Below are 17,108 nucleotides of genomic sequence, written 5' to 3' on the forward strand. Positions count from 1 at the left end.
GAGCGAACAGGGGGTGGCTACTGACCCCGAGAAGGTGGTTGCTGTGGGGGACTGGCCTACCCCATCGAACGTCGCTGAGCTACGAAGCTTCCTGGGGCTGGCCTCCTATTACAGGAGGTTTGTAAAAGACTTTGCCACCGTCGCTAGCCCCTTGCATCAGTTGACAAACAAGGGTCAGCGGTTTGGTTGGACGGAGGGCTGTGCAACGGCTTTCGAGCAGCTGAAAACTGCCCTTGTGAGTGCCCTGGTCTTGGCGTATCCTGACCCCAGCCAGCCTTTCATTTTGGACACCGACGCCAGCAACGTGGGGGTCGGAGCGGTGCTCTCCCAGAGGGGAGAGGCTGAGGAGCGAGTGGTGGCATACTACAGCTGCAGCCTCAGCCGGGCCGAGAGGAATTACTGTGTTACCCGGCGTGAGCTGTTGGCTGTGGTCCTGGCGGTTCGTCACTTCCGACCTTACCTCCTGGGCACTAAGTTCCTGCTCAGGACAGACCACGCCAGCCTAACCTGGATGCTGAACTTTCGCCAGCCAGAGGGTCAGGTGGCCCGGTGGCTGGAAATACTACAAGAGTACGACTTTGAGGCCCAGCACCGACCAGGGCGGCAACACGCCAACGCTGACGCCCTGTCCAGGCGCCCCTGTTCTGCGGATGAGTGCCGGTACTGCAGGCGCATGGAGGAGCTGGACCGGGGTCCGACATCGGCAGCAGCAGAACCTGAGGGTGTGGGTGAAGGGCAGGAACCTTTCACCGCGGCGGAGCTACAGCAGCACCAGGTGAGCGATCCAGCGCTGGAGATGGTGAGGGACTGGATGGAGGCAGGGACACGGCCAGACTGGTCCGCCGTGTCTTCCCAAGGGCCCGAGACAAAGTCGCTGTACTCCCAGTGGAACAGCCTGGAGCTCCATGGCGGTGTAATCTACCGGCGGTGGCGAGTGCCAGACGGGGGAGGCGACATACTCCAGCTCCTGGTTCCCCGGGCCTTGCGGCCTGAGGTCCTCCGCTGGGTCCATGGGGCTGCAGGTACTGGCCATTTTGGGAATGGCAAGACGTTGCGACGGCTGAGACGGCGGTTCTACTGGCCGGGGTGTCGTCAGGACGTGGAGATCCACGTCCACTGCTGTGACGACTGCACGGCGCAGAAAGGTCCCAGCCAGCGCTCCCATGCCCCATTGCAGCAATACCTAGTTGGGGCGCCAATGGAGCGGATTGGAGTGGATATCCTGGGTCCATTCCCTGTGACTGATGCCGGCAACCGGTATGTCCTGGTCGCGATGGATTATTTCTCAAAGTGGCCAGAGGCGTACGCGGTGCCGGACCAGAGTGCGGTGACGACGGCGCGGACTCTGGTGGATGAGATGTTCACGCGGTTTGGTGTACCGGAGGAGCTCCATAGCGACCAAGGGAGGAACTTTGAGAGCCAGGTGCTGGGAGAAGTGTGTCGGAGGCTGGGGGTGAGAAAAACGAGGACCACCCCCCTCCATCCTCAGAGCGATGGTCTGGTTGAGCGGTTCAACCGCACGTTGGCCACCCAGCTGGCCATCCTGACCAGCCAACATCAGAGGGACTGGGACCAACACCTGCCCCTTGTTTTGTGGGCATATCGAACAGCAGTGCAGGAGTCAAGTCAGTGTACTCCTGCGGCGTTGATGTTCGGAAGGGAGCTCCGGACCCCGGTGGACTTGGTGTTCGGAGCGCCCCCTGAGCCGGAGATTGCTGGTGGACCAGAGATGGACTACTTCCGGTGGCTCAGGGAGCGGTTGCACACGGTGCATCAACTGGCAAGACGGACATTGGAGGGAGCCGGGGCCCGCCAGAAACGGGCGTATGATACCCGTGCGCACGGTCCTATGCTGGGGGCCGGAGATCGGGTCTGGGTGTTCTGCCCCCAGAGGAAGCGGGGGCTGACCCCCAAGCTCATGAGCCACTGGCAAGGCCCGGGCGAAATCCTGGAGCAGCTGTCGGAGGTGGTCTTCAGAGTCCGGATGCCGGGGCGGGGAAGGCGGGTGGTGCTACACAAGGACCGGCTGGCGCCATACCATCCGCTTGCCCCCAACCCGCAGGCTGGTGTGCAGCCTGGGGACTCCTCGCCCCCTACGCCCGGCCCGGAGGGGGGCGCCATGGATTCCCAGTCGAGGCCGAAGCGTACTCGACGCCGGCCCGGACATTTGCTGGACTACATTGTGGACAGTTAAGGTTGTGGGGACACTAAACCTTTTTGGGAGGGGGCTGTGTAATGACCTGGCTGGGGTTGTTAGCCAGGTACATTCTGGGTATTGTGTTGTCTCTGTGTTTTCTATCGTTCTGCTAGTTCATATGTGTTGATTTGCATGTTGTGTTAGTGTTATGTTAATGTAAGCCACAGTGAAGTTGATGTGTGTTCTGTGGAGGGGGGTGAATTGGCATAGTTGGCTGACACCGCGACTCTATGTGGTGGGAGCGTGATAGGGGTTCGGTGTCAGCAGTGTTACGTGGTGTGAAAAAATACGGCAAATAAATGACTGGTGTGAACCACTACTGCCTCCTGCTGGATCATTTGGGGATTATCAGTCTGCTGCTGAGACGCTCGGGGTCGTGCGGTGTATGAGGCACGAGCGCTCTCCACTCGCTGTGAAGTGTAGCGATAGCCGCTAGCGCCCCGCTAGCCGTTTTAGCTAGTGAGCAGTTTAGCCAGTTTAGCTCCACTAACCCACGGTCGTTACAATATATTATGCTTTGTATGTTGTTCAGTATATTTCTATGCAAAACAAGAGGGATTTCAGTACACAGCAGGATATTCACATTTGTAACCAGATATTTACATACACTTTAGGGAGAAAACATAAAACATTTTTACTGTACAACATCAATTTAGAGTAAACTTTTGTTTTAGATAAATATTGAAATATCTTTTGAATTAGTTAAATGTCAGAATAAAGAGAGACAGAGCTGTCTATTTTTTATCACTTTCATTAAATTTAGGAGTACATATACACTAAGTTTATTGTTAATTAATAAGAAAACTCCAGAGGATTCCATTCTGAGCTGAAGAAGCTTCTGATAGGTTAGTAGAGTCCATGTGAGTAAATTGGTGGCACAGCTGTGGATGCATATAAGGCAAAACACAGAGTCTGTTTCTGTGACATGGGAAAATCAAGAGATGTCAACCAAAACACCAGGAAAAGAACTGTGGAGCTCCATAAGTGTGGCTCAGTTTGAATACAATTTGGTGCCATTTACAATTAAAAAAACACAGACAGTTTCTCTCTTTACTCTTAAAGTTAACAAATATGTTTTTATATTTATCAATCTAAAAAAATAAACATTTAGTCTGATTTGATGTTACAATTAAAAAAGTGTTTGTGTTTTGATCTGAAGAGTTTGTAAATATCTGGTTTCAACTGTATATTTGATGATTGTCAGCACAAAGAGAGAGAGAGAGGAGCAGAGATTGAGATGGAGAATGAGGACAGAACAGAGATGAACAAGAGCAGGTGAGACACACATGTTAGTCAAATGGTTGCTTACTAAAAGTATCACTGTATCATAGGTACTCATGTATCTCGTACCTAGTGTTTCTTTTTAGGTTTGCTATTTTTCAAATTCTATATTTATTAAGTTCTGCAGGCTTGTTTGCACAACAAGGCTAAATAATTATATAAACTTTTCTCAATCTAAATATTGTACTTTGGTAGAATTAAATAAATAAGTGTAGTGCAGGTCTATGATGATTTTTAGTGCTACTATCATCTAGTTCTGATTGTGGTTATGTCTTGGTTAAGTCCTCAGTAGTCCTGCTTTTGAACTGTTGTAGTCCTGTTTTAATTCTGGATCAGTTCTGCGTCTGGTTGAATTGGGGTTTAGTCCCTGTGTCTTGATACAGCCCAGTCTTCGTTCTGTCTTGCTGCTTAATTAAAAAACTAGTTTAAGGTGTCCTGCATGTGTGATATATATATTTCCCTATATGAAGTCATTCTTTTTTGAACAAAACTCAAAACAGAGCCTATTAATCTTTCAGTCATTTCTACACCCCCCCCCCCCCCCCCCCTTCAAAAAAAAAAAAAAAATCCCACATGCATACTACCCTTTAGGGCTAAGCCCCGGGTGTTTCAAATGTCTGGCTCCTCCTCTGACGTAAACGCTACCTAGGCGGAGGTGATAAATTGTGGCTTACACTCCAAACCAGGTGGTGGCGCTAATTCCATGTTTAGTTGTTCACCAATTTCCAAGCGAAGAACAAGAAGACGTGAAGGCTACGGAGAAAGAGGGAGACGAACGAGATCACCATACCAACGAGTAATTGTTAAGGTATTATCGTAATTATTGACTTTTCCTCAGTTATATCAGTTGGTCTGTTATTTAGAATAAGACAGGTCTGTAGAATGAGACCGTAATTCAGTTTATTTCATTTAATTTTATTTCTTTCATTTTATTTTCAGCTAACACACAGCTAGCGTAGTGGCTAACGATACATGGCTGCATTATCGAGGGTCCTAACTCGCCCTAAATCACGAATTTACAGGTTTTGTTTCGACTGAAAGACTCAAACCTGTATCTCCGGATAGCTACTAATTTTGATCTTTCTTTTTGTTTGTTTTGTTTTGTTTTTTGTAAATTTAGTAAATCCCAGTCTGATGATATCAATGATCGCTATTATGCAAGACAAAGGAATTACTTTACGGCAAGTTACGCACGTCGTCTGTGACAGACTATCTGCATTTCCTTGTTCACGGTCCCCCTTGTTTGAATGACTGCCGTCACCAAAATCCTTTTGAATTAGAAGGTCAAATATTAATAGTCACTTGTTATAAGCACCGTCCCGGTCTCCATGTGGCAACCCCACATACTGAAGACAAAATAAAGGAAACAGTTTCCCTGGCTTATAATGAGAACAATATTCAACGAGAACAATCTTCATGGGGGGCATTTTGCTGACATGGTTTACTGACTTGTCACTTAAAAGGAAGATGCACATGTGTTTTGAGTTGTGTTACATCAGAGCAGTTTCTTCTTTTGAGATGTAAATCATAAACTTTCGCTTTGCACTTATCAGGTCTTAATATAAAAAGTAAAACCTTCCTTAAAACGATTCTGCTTGTAGCCATCTTAATAATAATCAATGGATACTACACGTGATCTGGATTTTCTTTCTTCGTGCAGATGGGAGACAGTGATGATGACCATGATCGCAGGAGAAGGGACAAATTCAGACGGGAGAGAAGTGACTATGACCGTTCAAGAGAGAGAGAGGACCGGCGCAGAGATGACTGGAATGACAGGTTAAAAAGAGAGATGCTATTGGGCACACGCCAGATTCAGTGAAACCTGATACAGCCAAATCATATTCAGATGAACAGCTAAATGCTAATAAATTGTAGCTCTTTGCTGCTCTTACACTGAGTAAAGTGGATATTAAAGATAGACTTGTGTGTTTCTTACCTTTTTTTTCTTTCCTCATGTTTTCTCTCCTTCCTCTGATTGTGATCATTGGTCCAGGGAGTGGGATAGAGGCAGGGAGCGGCGAAGTCGTGGAGAGTACAGGGATTATGATAGAGGTCGAAGGGAGAGATTTACCCCACCCAGACACGACATGAGTCCCCAGCAGAAACGCATGAGAAGAGACTGGTAGGATTTGCAATGTTACTATTGCACAATGTCTGTAACCATCTTTTATTTTACTTAAAGCCCCTTATCCGTTCCTGGCAGGGATGACCATGGTGGAGACCCCTACCGTGGTGGGTATGACTTGGGTTATGGTGGTGGAGGAGGGCCCAGCTATGGACCACCACAACATTGGGGCCATCCCGACATGCACCTCATGCAGCCTCATCAAGGCATCCCCATTCAGGCCAGGTAATTAATTTAAGTTCAGTTTTGAAGTTAAATGTTACTTTACATATCTTTAAAGATATTTTTAATGTTGTTACCTCAGATATGTCTTTTTGCCAACTAGCTTCTTGGCTAGTCAAAGCTCCATCCAACATATCTTTCTTTCATTAGGCTTGGTAACATCCACGACTTGGACTTAGGTCCTCCTCCTCCAATAATGAAGAGCTTTAAGGAGTTTCTGCTGTCCTTAGATGATTCTGTGGATGAGACTGAGGCCGTCAAACGCTACAATGAGTACAAGATCGACTTCCGGCGACAGCAGATGCAGGACTTCTTTTTGGCTCATAAAGATGAAGAGTGGTACGATCTCAGATGCCTTTACTACATAAGCCCTTATCAAGAATATAATTTTTTTATTATAGTCATAATATAATTATTGCATCGACAGATCCATTAGCATTACTTAAGCTGTTATTTTTTGTTGTCCTCACCAAATATAATTGGCTCTTTATTTCTTTATTGGCCTTTTCATCATTTTAGGTTTAATTGCTATTTAAAGGCAAATATAATAGGCTGAGCCTGGTCCTTTTGGTGGGTTTATCTTAGAATTCTATTCAAAAATTCAGATGATGTTTTTATTTGTAATTGATGGCTAATGAAATTGGTACATTAAAACAAGGTGCATGTATATGCCATCTCCGTTATGTTCTTGTTAAACTCTGGTGCTGTTAATGCACACAAATTAAAAGCAGTGGAAAGGCGTTTGGTATGACAGTTTCACCCAGTACGAGGACCAGGCACACACAGTTAATTTATAACTAATGACTGTTGCTATAGTACTTGTTGACAAAATAAGAAAATCAACCCAATTTCAACATTAGTTTATATTTGTTATAAATGTATTTTAGGAGTTTAATTTTTTTTTATCCATAAATATCCATAGCTCCTTAGGCAGGAATACAAATATTATCACTAGTCAAACATTGGGTATAGAAAAAAAAATCTAGGAAGTAATGTGTGTTAATTGTTTATTGTCACTCTCATGTAACGAAATTGTTTAAAGTCATCATTTGGTGCTTTGACCAAAACGTCTTTGTTCCTTGGGTTGATTGTCTTATTTGGAGTAACACAAGATTTGTAATTGTGTGCTGTCTGTTAATGCTTTGACACTTGTTTCACAGGTATCATGCAAAATTATTCTGTTTTGTCATAACCCATTTTCTTCCCTTCATTTCAACTACTACGTTGACGACGATTTTTTTCAAGATGAGAAAAAGTGGAGCTCATCCGCAAGAATCGGTCTTAGACAGACAGGGCATGCACTGCGCACAATGCAGTTGCTCTTAGACACACAGTAACAGGGATTTTAGATAGACAGCCATGTAGTCGTCCGCACACGGAAATTTTTTTTTTTTCTTGTTTTATCCTTTTTCGACACAATTTTCTTTTTATATTCGGATCAAATCCCAAAACCGAATTTGTGTGCATACAGACACACCATTGGGGTGAAGTGGAGCGCACTTTCACAGAAGAGACCCCGCTCTCTGTATTTATTTGTTATTAAACTGGCAGAACAAAAGGTAACTGTAGTCCACTTAATGCTAACATTTTTAATGTGACATTTTGAATATGTAAATGTTTAATTTGATCATCTCTGTTGTTTTTTTCCTGCCTTTTTTTTCTTTCTTTTTTGGTGAGTTAATCTCAAATCTTCTAACATTGTTGAGTAATTGGCTATGAAGACCACAGTCAAAACATAGAATTACAGAAAATTATAATAACTAGGATATACTGAAGACAAATTAAAGTTTTGTCATATGCTAGATTGCTTATTGAATTGGAGTTGTTTAACATAAAAAAACCCTATTCAGAATAAATGTTCTGTTAAAAATGTGATTAGAAGAAACTTAAAAAAAAAAGTGTAAAATACACAGATGTAACGTAGGCTTGTAATATTTATTTGTTCTCTAACTTTTGCTTCCCGCTCATCCCAACCCCCATCATTCTCTCCCCAATCTGTTGTGGACGCCCAACTCTGGACACAGGTTCCGATCCAAGTACCACCCTGATGAGGCCAGACGACTTAAGGCAGAGGCCCAGAGGGCTCTGCACAACCGCCTGAATGTGTTCATTTTCCTAATGGAGAACGGCTGGTTTGATAATGTCTCCCTGGACATTGAACAGACCCCAGCCATCATCAAAGTTTTGGATGCAGGTGAGGTCTCAAACAACTTAAAGAGCATTGTTAACCTGTGGAGTTTTCATTTGTATCTACAATTAAGTCTGCTTTTACAATAAAAGCAAAAATGATCTGACCTAATTGCATGGATTGTACTTAGAAGAGTACTTCTATGGCTGAACCATAACGTTCTTTCTGCATTTCAGCTGTGATAAAAATGGAAGGGGGCACAGACCATGATCTTCGCATCTTGGATCTGCCATCTGAAGAGGAAGAAGACAGAGAGAAGTCAGCATCTATTTCCAGGGGCACTGAAGTTTCCAAGAGAGAAGACCTCAAAGCTTTGGGTAGTGACTGCAAACCAGTGGAGAAAGACAGAAATGAGAAGGTATGTGTGCTCTGTTAGACAGGCGGTAGACATTTCATGAGGCTCTGTTGATGACAATGAACTGTGGCACAGGAGGGTAGTGACTCAGCCAGCACAGAGAAAGCTGCCACAGCAGAAGGAGAGGATATGAAAGAGGAGGCAGAGAAAGAACCAGCAAAAGAAATTCCTGAACCTAAGAAAGTAAGTGTTCCTTCTGATACTGAATTAGTTCTTACCAAGAGAAAGAAATAAATTGAACTGGCCTGATTGTTTTTCAATTTGATTGTTTAGCCAAGAAGAAAGAGGAAGCGCAGCGGGGACAGCGATGATGAAGCCAGCGCGTCAGAGAGTGACTCGGACTCAGATTCAGACTTCAACTCTAACTGCTCTGACAAACCAGTGAAGAAGGAAGAGGAAGACAAGGATGAGGAGGAAGAGGAAGGTGAAGGTGAGAAATCATGCCTGTAGTGTCTGGTTATACATTTTCAGGAGTATAATATGTATCTTTCTGTAATTTAGCACTCATCAAATAAATCTCCCTTTCCTGTCTAATGATCCAGAGGAGAAACCCAAGGAGAACTCCGAGGAGGACAAGAAGGAAGAGAAAAAGCCCAAAGACGACTCTCCTAGACCACGGCCTCTCCACAGGACTTGCTCTCTGTTCATGAGAAGCATCGCTCCCACCATCTCCAAGGCTGAGATTATTGCTGTGAGTTGTATAAAAGAAGCATACCTATCAGGTCCAGATCTTTAAGTGCACTAAACAGATACGTGTCCTGGTTTAAACTGAGCGTGGTTTCTTTTTCTTCTCAGCTGTGTCGACGTTACCCTGGGTTTCTGCGTGTTTGCTTGTCTGATCCCCATCCAGAGCGCAGGTATGAAAAATGAAAACTTGGCATTATTTGCTACACTAAAGTGTAAATGGTTGGATTAGTGTAGTCATTCATTACTTTGACATGAAACCTGCACCGTCTCAGGTTTTTCAGACGTTGCTGGGTGACATTTGACCGTAGCGTCAACATCAAAGAAGTCTGTTGGAACCTTCAGAACATTCGGGTAAGTGCACCAGTCATAAGTGTTGGCACTGCTATAACTTTGTGTTGCAGGTGGCTTTAGAGATGCAGAGATCGTTCAAATTTCAGCTGAGGCCTTTACCAGTCTGTTTTTACCCTTCACAGCTGCGAGACTGTGAACTGGCACCGGGGGTGAACAGGGACCTGGCTCGGAGGGTGCGTAATGTTAATGGCATTACTCAGCACAAGCAGATTCTCCGCAATGACATCAAGCTGGCTGCCAAGCTCATTCATGCCTTAGATGAGAAAGGGGAACTTTGGAGCAACAAGTCCCAGGAAGAAGGGCAGAGCAGTGAGGTATAGTACCTGTACCCATGCAATTTAACTGATTTTTCTCAAGTTATTTGACCATCATCATCATTTGTGGGTTTTTTTTATTTCCACAGTTGCCAGCGCAGAACCCCATCCTGAAGAATATTACCGATTACCTGATAGAGGAGGTCAGTGCTGAGGAGGAGGAGCTTCTGGGCTCCGGGAGTGGAATGGATTCTGAGGAGGGCATCAAGGAAGGAAACCCTGCAGAGATGACTGTTGAGAGGGATGACAAACTTGTCAAGGTCATTCCTTTACCACACTTAGAACAGTTTAAGATATAATATCCATCTGATCTTCTCTTTTAAAAGTGGGTTTCTCCATTTGTATCTTCACTGTGCTAGGCCTGTCAATTTTACCATGTGTTGTTTCAGGTTTTGGATCGTTTGGTCTTGTACCTCCGTGTTGTGCACTCAGTTGACTACTACAACACCTGTGAATACCCCAGTGAGGATGAAATGCCCAACCGATGCGGCATGATTCATGTACGTGGACCCATTCCTCCCAACCGCATCACACATGGAGAAGGTCAGTGTTCTTCCCTTTTCATGTTACGTGACACAAAAGAGACCTCTGGGATGAAAACGTAAATGTTGACTCAGCTGTAGTGAAAATGAATCTTCCAACATCCTGAAGTTGACGTGAATTTTAACTGTTGTGTTTGCTAGCTAAACATTTGCTGTGCTTAGACTATTTTGCCACCTATCATAAACAGTGCAAAATGTAGGCAATGCAGATTGCAAAAAAAAGTTTAAGTGAGGATTTTAAAGTTTGTGTTGATTCAGAATTTAATAAGATGACATCCCCTCATTCAACAGTGCAACAGTGGGAGAAAATGATGGAGGAGAAGTTGGCCCCCTTGTTTAGTTTAAAAGAAGTCTTGTCTGAAGAAGAGGGGGTGAAGATGGGCCGCAAGGACCCTGAAGAAGAAGTGGAGAAGTTTGTGTCTGCCAACACACAAGAACTGGGAAAAGATAAATGGCTCTGCCCTCTAAGTGGAAAGAAATTTAAGGTTGGCACTTGGAATGAATAGTATTCAGGACTGTACAGCATGACCACAGTCAATGCATTTTATTAAACACAAAGGAGATATACCAGTAGTTTTTGTTAGAAGTTCTGTTGTAATTTAAAAAAAATAATAATCAAGAATTATTTCTGTATATATTTTTTATTTTTTTTATTTCAAATCAAATTCAAGGGTCCAGAGTTTGTACGGAAGCACATCCTCAACAAACATGGGGATAAAATTGAAGAAGTGAAAAAGGAGGTTAGTTTCTTCAACAATTTCCTGATGGATGCCAAGAGGCCATCCCTGCCAGAGATGAAACTTCCTCCTCTTCCAGGCCCAAGCCAAGGTCGGTTTGAGATTTTTGTCTAGTAAACCCAGAACTACAGATATTCTTCAACAGAGATAAACAGAATAGTAAGAAAAAGATACACTGGGCCCGTTTCATCTCGCAGGTTTGCTCAGTCCCAGTATGCCGTTTCCTCCCCAAGGTCCTCAGGGTCCAATGGGCTTTGCACAGCCTCGTCCTCCTCTGATGGGCTACGGTGGTATGTTCTGAATTTACCCTTTTATACTAAAAATGAGAATGTGCTTTCCAGTCAAGTCGCAACACTTTTTCTTTTTTCAAATTAAAATCATTTTTTGAAGCTGGTGGGCCTCCTTATCCACCCAACCAATATGGTGGAGGCAGAGGCAACTATGACAACTTCCGCGGACAAGGTGAATACCTGGGTAAGCCGCGCAACATCAGGTGAGACCGCTGTACGTGTCTTTATTTTGCTACAAACATTTTCTTTTTTCTGCTAATGTGGAAGTTTGAAACTCCCTTTAAAAGATCGTTTCTACTGTTTTTCTGTTTGCATTGCCATCCATTGCAGAATGTCACGAGGTGACCCACGCAACATCATTGAGTACCGTGACCTGGATGCACCAGATGATATGGACTTCTTTTAGAAGGTTCACATTTTTTGCTCTTTACCAGTGTTGTGTTCTGCCTGCTTTTTGGAGTAATGAGATTATTTCTTTTCTTAAAAGGCTTGTTTTGTAATTATTGTGCAACCAGAACTGCTGTAAACAGATTCATTAATAAAGTTGTGATCAAATTACAGTAATAAGTATTAAATTACTTGTGAAGTCGATCTGATATAAAAAGAAGTAATCTGTGACAAAGCGCATCATAATTTTTTAGTGGATCTTAAATAATACACAGCTTTTTTTTGGGGGGGGGGGTACAGCTCAAAACAACACAATATCCAGTAAGATTTTTTTCTTTTGTTCATGAAAACTAGTGGGATTGTTTTAATAATGCAAACAAAAAAGGAAAAGTATGTCATGTTATGAGATAATAATTGAATCATTCCAAATATGTACAGCTTTCAGAAACACGTGAGAATATTTTTTTCAATATGTTGTTAAAATTATTGCCAAACATGATTAAACTAATAATCCTCCAGTGTTTTCCATACAAACAGCAGTGCCACATAAAGGCTTCACGTCATAATTATTTAAAACATGTGATGAGCAGTTTTAAATACAGGCACATTTTTATAGACTGATGATCACAGGAAACCTTCAATGTTAATATAGGTCCATCACGTCAGATCCATAGTGACTCCAAGTCGTATTTGGTGCAAACAGTTTATGTCAAAATATCTAAATTATCCGAAGCTCGTGATTTTCTGAAAGTCCGCAGCTGACCTTGTGTTCGTGGAATAATTTGGAAAGGGCCTGCATGTAAAGTCTGTGATAATGGTCGACTTCCTCGTCTGTGGGCGTGACACGCTTTGGCACTGAGATTGGACTTCCCACTGAAAAGAGTACAGTGTGAGAATAAAATGGGCTCAGTACATAAAAGTGGTATTGGCTATTTAAAGAATAATAAAATACCCACCAACAGTCGTGATTGGAGTCCTGTAGGGCATGAGAACAAAGCGCTCACCGACAAAGAGACACGGTGCAAAGCCCATGATTTTTTTAAACAAGTCCTGTAACCTGCGACACAGACTGCCCTCTGCGAAAATCACCTGCTGGTAGAGCTCATTCTCCCCGAATGAATAAACGGGCACCAGATCAACACTGTGGAAGGTCAGAGTTCAGGTTTCAGTGTTTTACATATTTGTATATTTTCTTTCTTAGTGTATAATTCTCACCCCAACTCAAGGGCCAGTCTGACAAATCCCTTTCTTTCCTTCATGACCACTGTGTTGAGTCCGGGAGAGGATGCCAGAGACTCGGCAGCGCCCCCTATCACAATTACCACTGCATTCCCTTTGCCGCTTTTTGAAAGGAGGTGGACCAGGCTTGGTTTGCTGACTGGGTAAAGTCCTTATCAGACAGAGTAAGAACAGAAGTAGTTCAGGTCAGGAGCATAACAGGGACTTTTTTGTTAAGCTGTAACATGCAGGTCTACACTGTCAACAGGCTTTCAAATTCAGTTAGCATCAGTAACATGTAGGTATTCTTTCTTCCATTTGCATTCCACAAAGTAAAATCACTTTTTTCTGCAGAACATGAACTGTATACTGTAGTATGATCAATAAACTGCTGTTTCGGCCTAATGCAAAATGCTTCTCGGACTAAGAAACGGAGTAGTTTAGTCCCCTTGCTAAAACATGCGATAAATACCTGCGCTCATGATGTACTCCCTAAAGAATGGTATCCTGAACAGGCCCGCCAGCATCGCCAGGCTGGCTCGCACGCCGGGAAATGCCTCAGCAAAGCCACAGCTCTCCGTGCTGAAGCAGGTAAAGGCTCCAGTACACATGATGCCATGTGGGTGAGAACCTAGGATGTAGTTTTTGTTTGGATTCAGCTCTGCTGTCTTGACCAGCTAAGAAAGAACATTGACACAAGAGGGTTAATGTTGGTGATCACGGATGTTGCTGCTGTTAAACAGCCATGCCCATTTTCACTCATCTGACTGAGGCAAAGATTAGACACTTGTTCTTGCAGGCTTTTGACTGCGTGCCCTGTGTGAGGGCCTCAAATATAATATGCTCTTTGTAAAGACTAATAACAGGATTTTAGGTTTCCAGTGCTTCAAGTGTGCACTGGAGTAAAAATGTATCTTTCCGTACCCCAAAAACATCCCAACATGGAATTCAGTTGGACATTTCATAGGGTTTGAGATTTTTGAAAATATTAGCTGTCCTGTACACAGTAAGCATCTGTGTGTTAGAAGCAAATAAACAGATCTAAAGATATTTACCCAAAACTTACTTTAACGGGAAAGTAGTCTCTCATGTGCTCCCATACCTTCCACTTTCTCACAGACATCGTTCTTCTGCCCCCTGATGGAGACATTGAAAACCTTAGAAACACTGAGTGTCCCAGTTTCACAGTGCACGTTAGCAAAGCTAAAGAGTATCCTGATGTGATCACTGGTATGCAAAAACTATACTAAATACTAAGAGTTATAAAAACAATGGTAAAACTAAAATAAAGCTATTTTTAAGCAGCAAACCCATTTAATGTAGCCAGTATACATGCATATACTGTAAATCATAATTTTTGAGTGTGCTGTTACACACTTTAAAAGGTAGGCCTTTTATTAGTGTATAAACTGCATATTTTGTTTTTTGTATCGTCATTATTTTCATGCATACTTGAATTTCTTTACCTCTTTCGGGTTTATGCCAGTCCATCACCAACCATACAAAGTAGAGAGCAGACAGCGGCCACAGAGAGGTAAACATAAGATACACCATCAGTATGATACAAGCCACTCCTGGAGATGGATGTTTTTCATGCCATGTCGACCAGCATTGGAGTTGGGAAGGAGCAAGAGATTTATTTTATGAGTTAATTAATAATGCAATTAATACACTGATGTTTGTTAGGAAATCATTAAAAAAGGATAGTATGGCAACTTCTTACCCAAGAGGAGAAAGCTTAGCACCCACTGCAGAACACTTATTGACTCTAAAAACTCCTTCAGCTGAGTTTTTTCTCGAGTCATTCTTGCAACCTGGAGGCCAAACCATCATTTTTCAGCTATCAATAACATTTTAATGCGGACTCTCATTTAGTAAAGGTCACGACTGTAATGAATAGTATAGCGTATGGCCTTTGAAACGACAAAAGTGGCTTTATCCAAGATCATAAAATTTTAAATAGATGACTTTATGACAGACAACCGATTTCATTGATGACCAGCACATAAGCATGTACTCTTAAACTTCCTTTAGGGAAGAAAGAGGCTTGAAACCTTGGCAGACATGCAGGAGCCTGATCAAATGACTCGCTTATGAACAAGCTCACAGGCAAACTTACATGCTAGATTTTTTTTTTAACCTGCTTAAAAGTTAAACTATTAGCAGCCCAGCCTAGTAATGCCGTAAAACAAGACCTAACCCTAACCAAAAGCAATTTTTATGCTGCAAAGTTCCATAAAATGTTGTATTTTACCTTAGTAGAGTTAATTCCAAAGTTAATTTGAATGGATGCAGATTCGTTGCTTCCCCGCAGATCAGCACTATGCACTTTGACCAGACCGTGTACAGCTGCTGATAACAACTCCACTCACCCAATACTTTGTGACACAAGTAACTTATGTCAGAGATAAACACAGCAAACGTTAATGGGATTTAATAAGATACTGCAGTTATTTAATCTTTGTACTTTTACATACAGTGATTTAATTTGATTTTGTCCTTTTTGTCTTTGGTGTGGTGATCATCAGGATTACATGTCAGTCTCTTTAGCTGGTGTTATTTCTAGGAATCGTCTCATGCAGCTTCACAGCCACTTCACTTGTAAATTACATAAAGCAGACTTCCCTATAAGTCTTCTCATGAGCTGATGCTGATTTTCCTGCTACTGTAAATGTCATGAATGTGTTTCTCTCCTAAATGTTGTTCTTGCTCACTGATTTACTGAGATCATTTCTACATGCCTGCCTGGTGATAAGGCTCTGCCCTGAAAGCTCAGCATTTCCTGCATGGTTCAGGAAAGTCAAGTGATTGTGCCCTATGCAGCACTGAGAGATTTCTATTGTAAAATAATGAGGAATAATGAACTGGTATAGCAACAGTGAAATAGTTTGGCATATAGGATCAAATAAGGAAAGAGTGAGGCTTAGATTCAGACTGATCAAGTTAGTTTTTTTTGACAAACTGATATTAAAAATGAGACATTCAGAAATAAACCACAGCACAGACCTTGCTCTCCTCCTCTTGCATATTTGCTCCTGTCAATCAAAGATTTAATGCAAAATCTTATACTTTATTTTGAAAAATTTGAATAAGGGGAGCAATTTTTAAAAATCTGACTTTCTCAAGTGGCGGTTTTCTCCATCAGCATCCACGAAAAAAACAACAACATGAATACAAAACACAAAGCAGACATTTGAAGTACTGTAGATATACTGCCACACCACTTCTCATAACACTAACCACCACTCAACTGCTCTGATCCTTAATCATATAAAGAGCTAAAGTCCCACTGGGTCCATCTCTATTTCACTGACTTTATATATCCTGTGCAGTGGAGAAGTTTCTGTCATCTGCTACTGTACTGGCCAGTCCAGGCTCAGCACCATGCCGTTTAAACATAGAAAAATTTGATTATTTTGTTTCATGTCCTGTCTACTGCACATTAAAGGCTTGGATTTTCTTCTGGTTGGGCCTCTGAACCTATGCTGCTAATGTTGCAATATCACTGTTGACTGATAACAGTGATAATAATCTGTTAGTTATGGACATGACTTTTAAGGAATGTGTCAGGTGCAGGTGTACGGTCAGCATGCATGTGCTTTTAAGTTAGATTAATCCTAAATGGGCTAACACCAGATTTTATCCCAGCAGATCATCTTTAGGCTCCAACAGCGATAGATGCATATGACATAAACATCCAACACAGTGACTGATCAATATTTAGAAAAGTTTTAATCAAACCTAAACTTGGACTTTGGATTCACGGCTCCACTTGTGGCAGTCCAAAGATTCCACCGATACACATGATTACAGCGTGTTTCTCAAGAGGGAGCACTCCTAATCTAGATATCTGAAAGATTCACTTTTAACTCCAACCCAGTCACCCATATAGTCTCCCGTTGACTTTAGGGGGCGTGTCAGCCTCACACAGGCCATGTGTTGGCTAGTTGGTCATGTGACAACGACCTTAAAAAAAAAAGAAAGAAAAAGGAAAATGCCAGTGTTTGATCACATCACCGGGAAATATGAAAGAAAATATATCTGCACTAAACAGTGGGTATTTTCACATTTAATATTATGATGTCCTCTAATATTTTTTGCTTTCACTGCATGGTCATCTGGAGGCAGTTAATACAAAATGTTAATATTCCTCTGACGGCTTAGCCTACTTTGTGGTACTCAGCGCGGGCTTTTTGGCGAGCTTATTTTAT

The 17,108-nt window shown here is 42.6% G+C and overlaps 2 protein-coding genes across 3 annotated transcripts; one reads left to right on the top strand and one right to left on the bottom strand.

The window, feature by feature from the left end:
* Positions 1 to 4,141: 4,141 nt before the first annotated feature.
* Positions 4,142 to 11,856, top strand: srrt (serrate RNA effector molecule homolog (Arabidopsis)). Of its 2 annotated transcripts, none has more exons than XM_026182050.2 (20): positions 4,142 to 4,286; positions 5,139 to 5,257; positions 5,475 to 5,603; positions 5,685 to 5,831; positions 5,979 to 6,167; positions 7,853 to 8,022; positions 8,193 to 8,374; positions 8,447 to 8,554; positions 8,645 to 8,801; positions 8,914 to 9,062; positions 9,167 to 9,228; positions 9,331 to 9,409; positions 9,532 to 9,723; positions 9,813 to 9,983; positions 10,113 to 10,266; positions 10,557 to 10,750; positions 10,937 to 11,093; positions 11,200 to 11,292; positions 11,393 to 11,506; positions 11,623 to 11,856. In XM_026182050.2, the coding sequence occupies exons 1-19, from the start codon at positions 4,182 to 4,184 to the stop codon at positions 11,497 to 11,499; spliced, it is 2,664 nt and encodes an 887-aa protein (XP_026037835.1). In that variant the 5' UTR covers positions 4,142 to 4,181; the 3' UTR covers positions 11,500 to 11,506; positions 11,623 to 11,856. The 2 variants fall into 2 exon arrangements, with proteins under 2 accessions (XP_026037835.1, XP_026037834.1); XM_026182049.2 differs by having other exon boundaries at positions 11,393 to 11,495.
* Positions 11,857 to 11,916: 60 nt separating this feature from the next.
* Positions 11,917 to 15,253, bottom strand: mogat3b (monoacylglycerol O-acyltransferase 3b). Its single transcript, XM_026182052.2, has 8 exons — positions 15,152 to 15,253; positions 14,621 to 14,711; positions 14,364 to 14,471; positions 13,964 to 14,034; positions 13,370 to 13,574; positions 12,895 to 13,069; positions 12,636 to 12,820; positions 11,917 to 12,552 (listed from the first exon to the last, which is right to left on the bottom strand). The coding sequence occupies exons 2-8, from the start codon at positions 14,700 to 14,702 to the stop codon at positions 12,398 to 12,400; spliced, it is 981 nt and encodes a 326-aa protein (XP_026037837.1). The 5' UTR covers positions 14,703 to 14,711; positions 15,152 to 15,253; the 3' UTR covers positions 11,917 to 12,397.
* Between the last annotated feature and the right edge of the window lie 1,855 nt (positions 15,254 to 17,108).

The sequence above is a fragment of the Astatotilapia calliptera genome, chromosome 10 (assembly GCF_964374335.1).
Source record: "Astatotilapia calliptera chromosome 10, fAstCal68.1, whole genome shotgun sequence".
Taxonomy (NCBI): domain Eukaryota; kingdom Metazoa; phylum Chordata; class Actinopteri; order Cichliformes; family Cichlidae; genus Astatotilapia; species Astatotilapia calliptera.

Coding starts and splice junctions, on each gene's coding strand:
- srrt (XM_026182049.2), top strand. CDS start 4,182: ATGTTTAGTTGTTCACCAATTTCCAAGCGAAGAACAAGAAGACGTGAA. Junction 5,604..5,684: donor AAACGCATGAGAAGAGACTG/GTAGGATTTGCA, acceptor CGTTCCTGGCAG/GGATGACCATGGTGGAGACC. Junction 11,094..11,199: donor TCTTCCAGGCCCAAGCCAAG/GTCGGTTTGAGA, acceptor TTCATCTCGCAG/GTTTGCTCAGTCCCAGTATG.
- mogat3b (XM_026182052.2), bottom strand. CDS start 14,702: ATGACTCGAGAAAAAACTCAGCTGAAGGAGTTTTTAGAGTCAATAAGT. Junction 13,070..13,369: donor GGAGTACATCATGAGCGCAG/GTATTTATCGCA, acceptor CTGTCTGATAAG/GACTTTACCCAGTCAGCAAA. Junction 12,553..12,635: donor GACTCCAATCACGACTGTTG/GTGGGTATTTTA, acceptor TACTCTTTTCAG/TGGGAAGTCCAATCTCAGTG.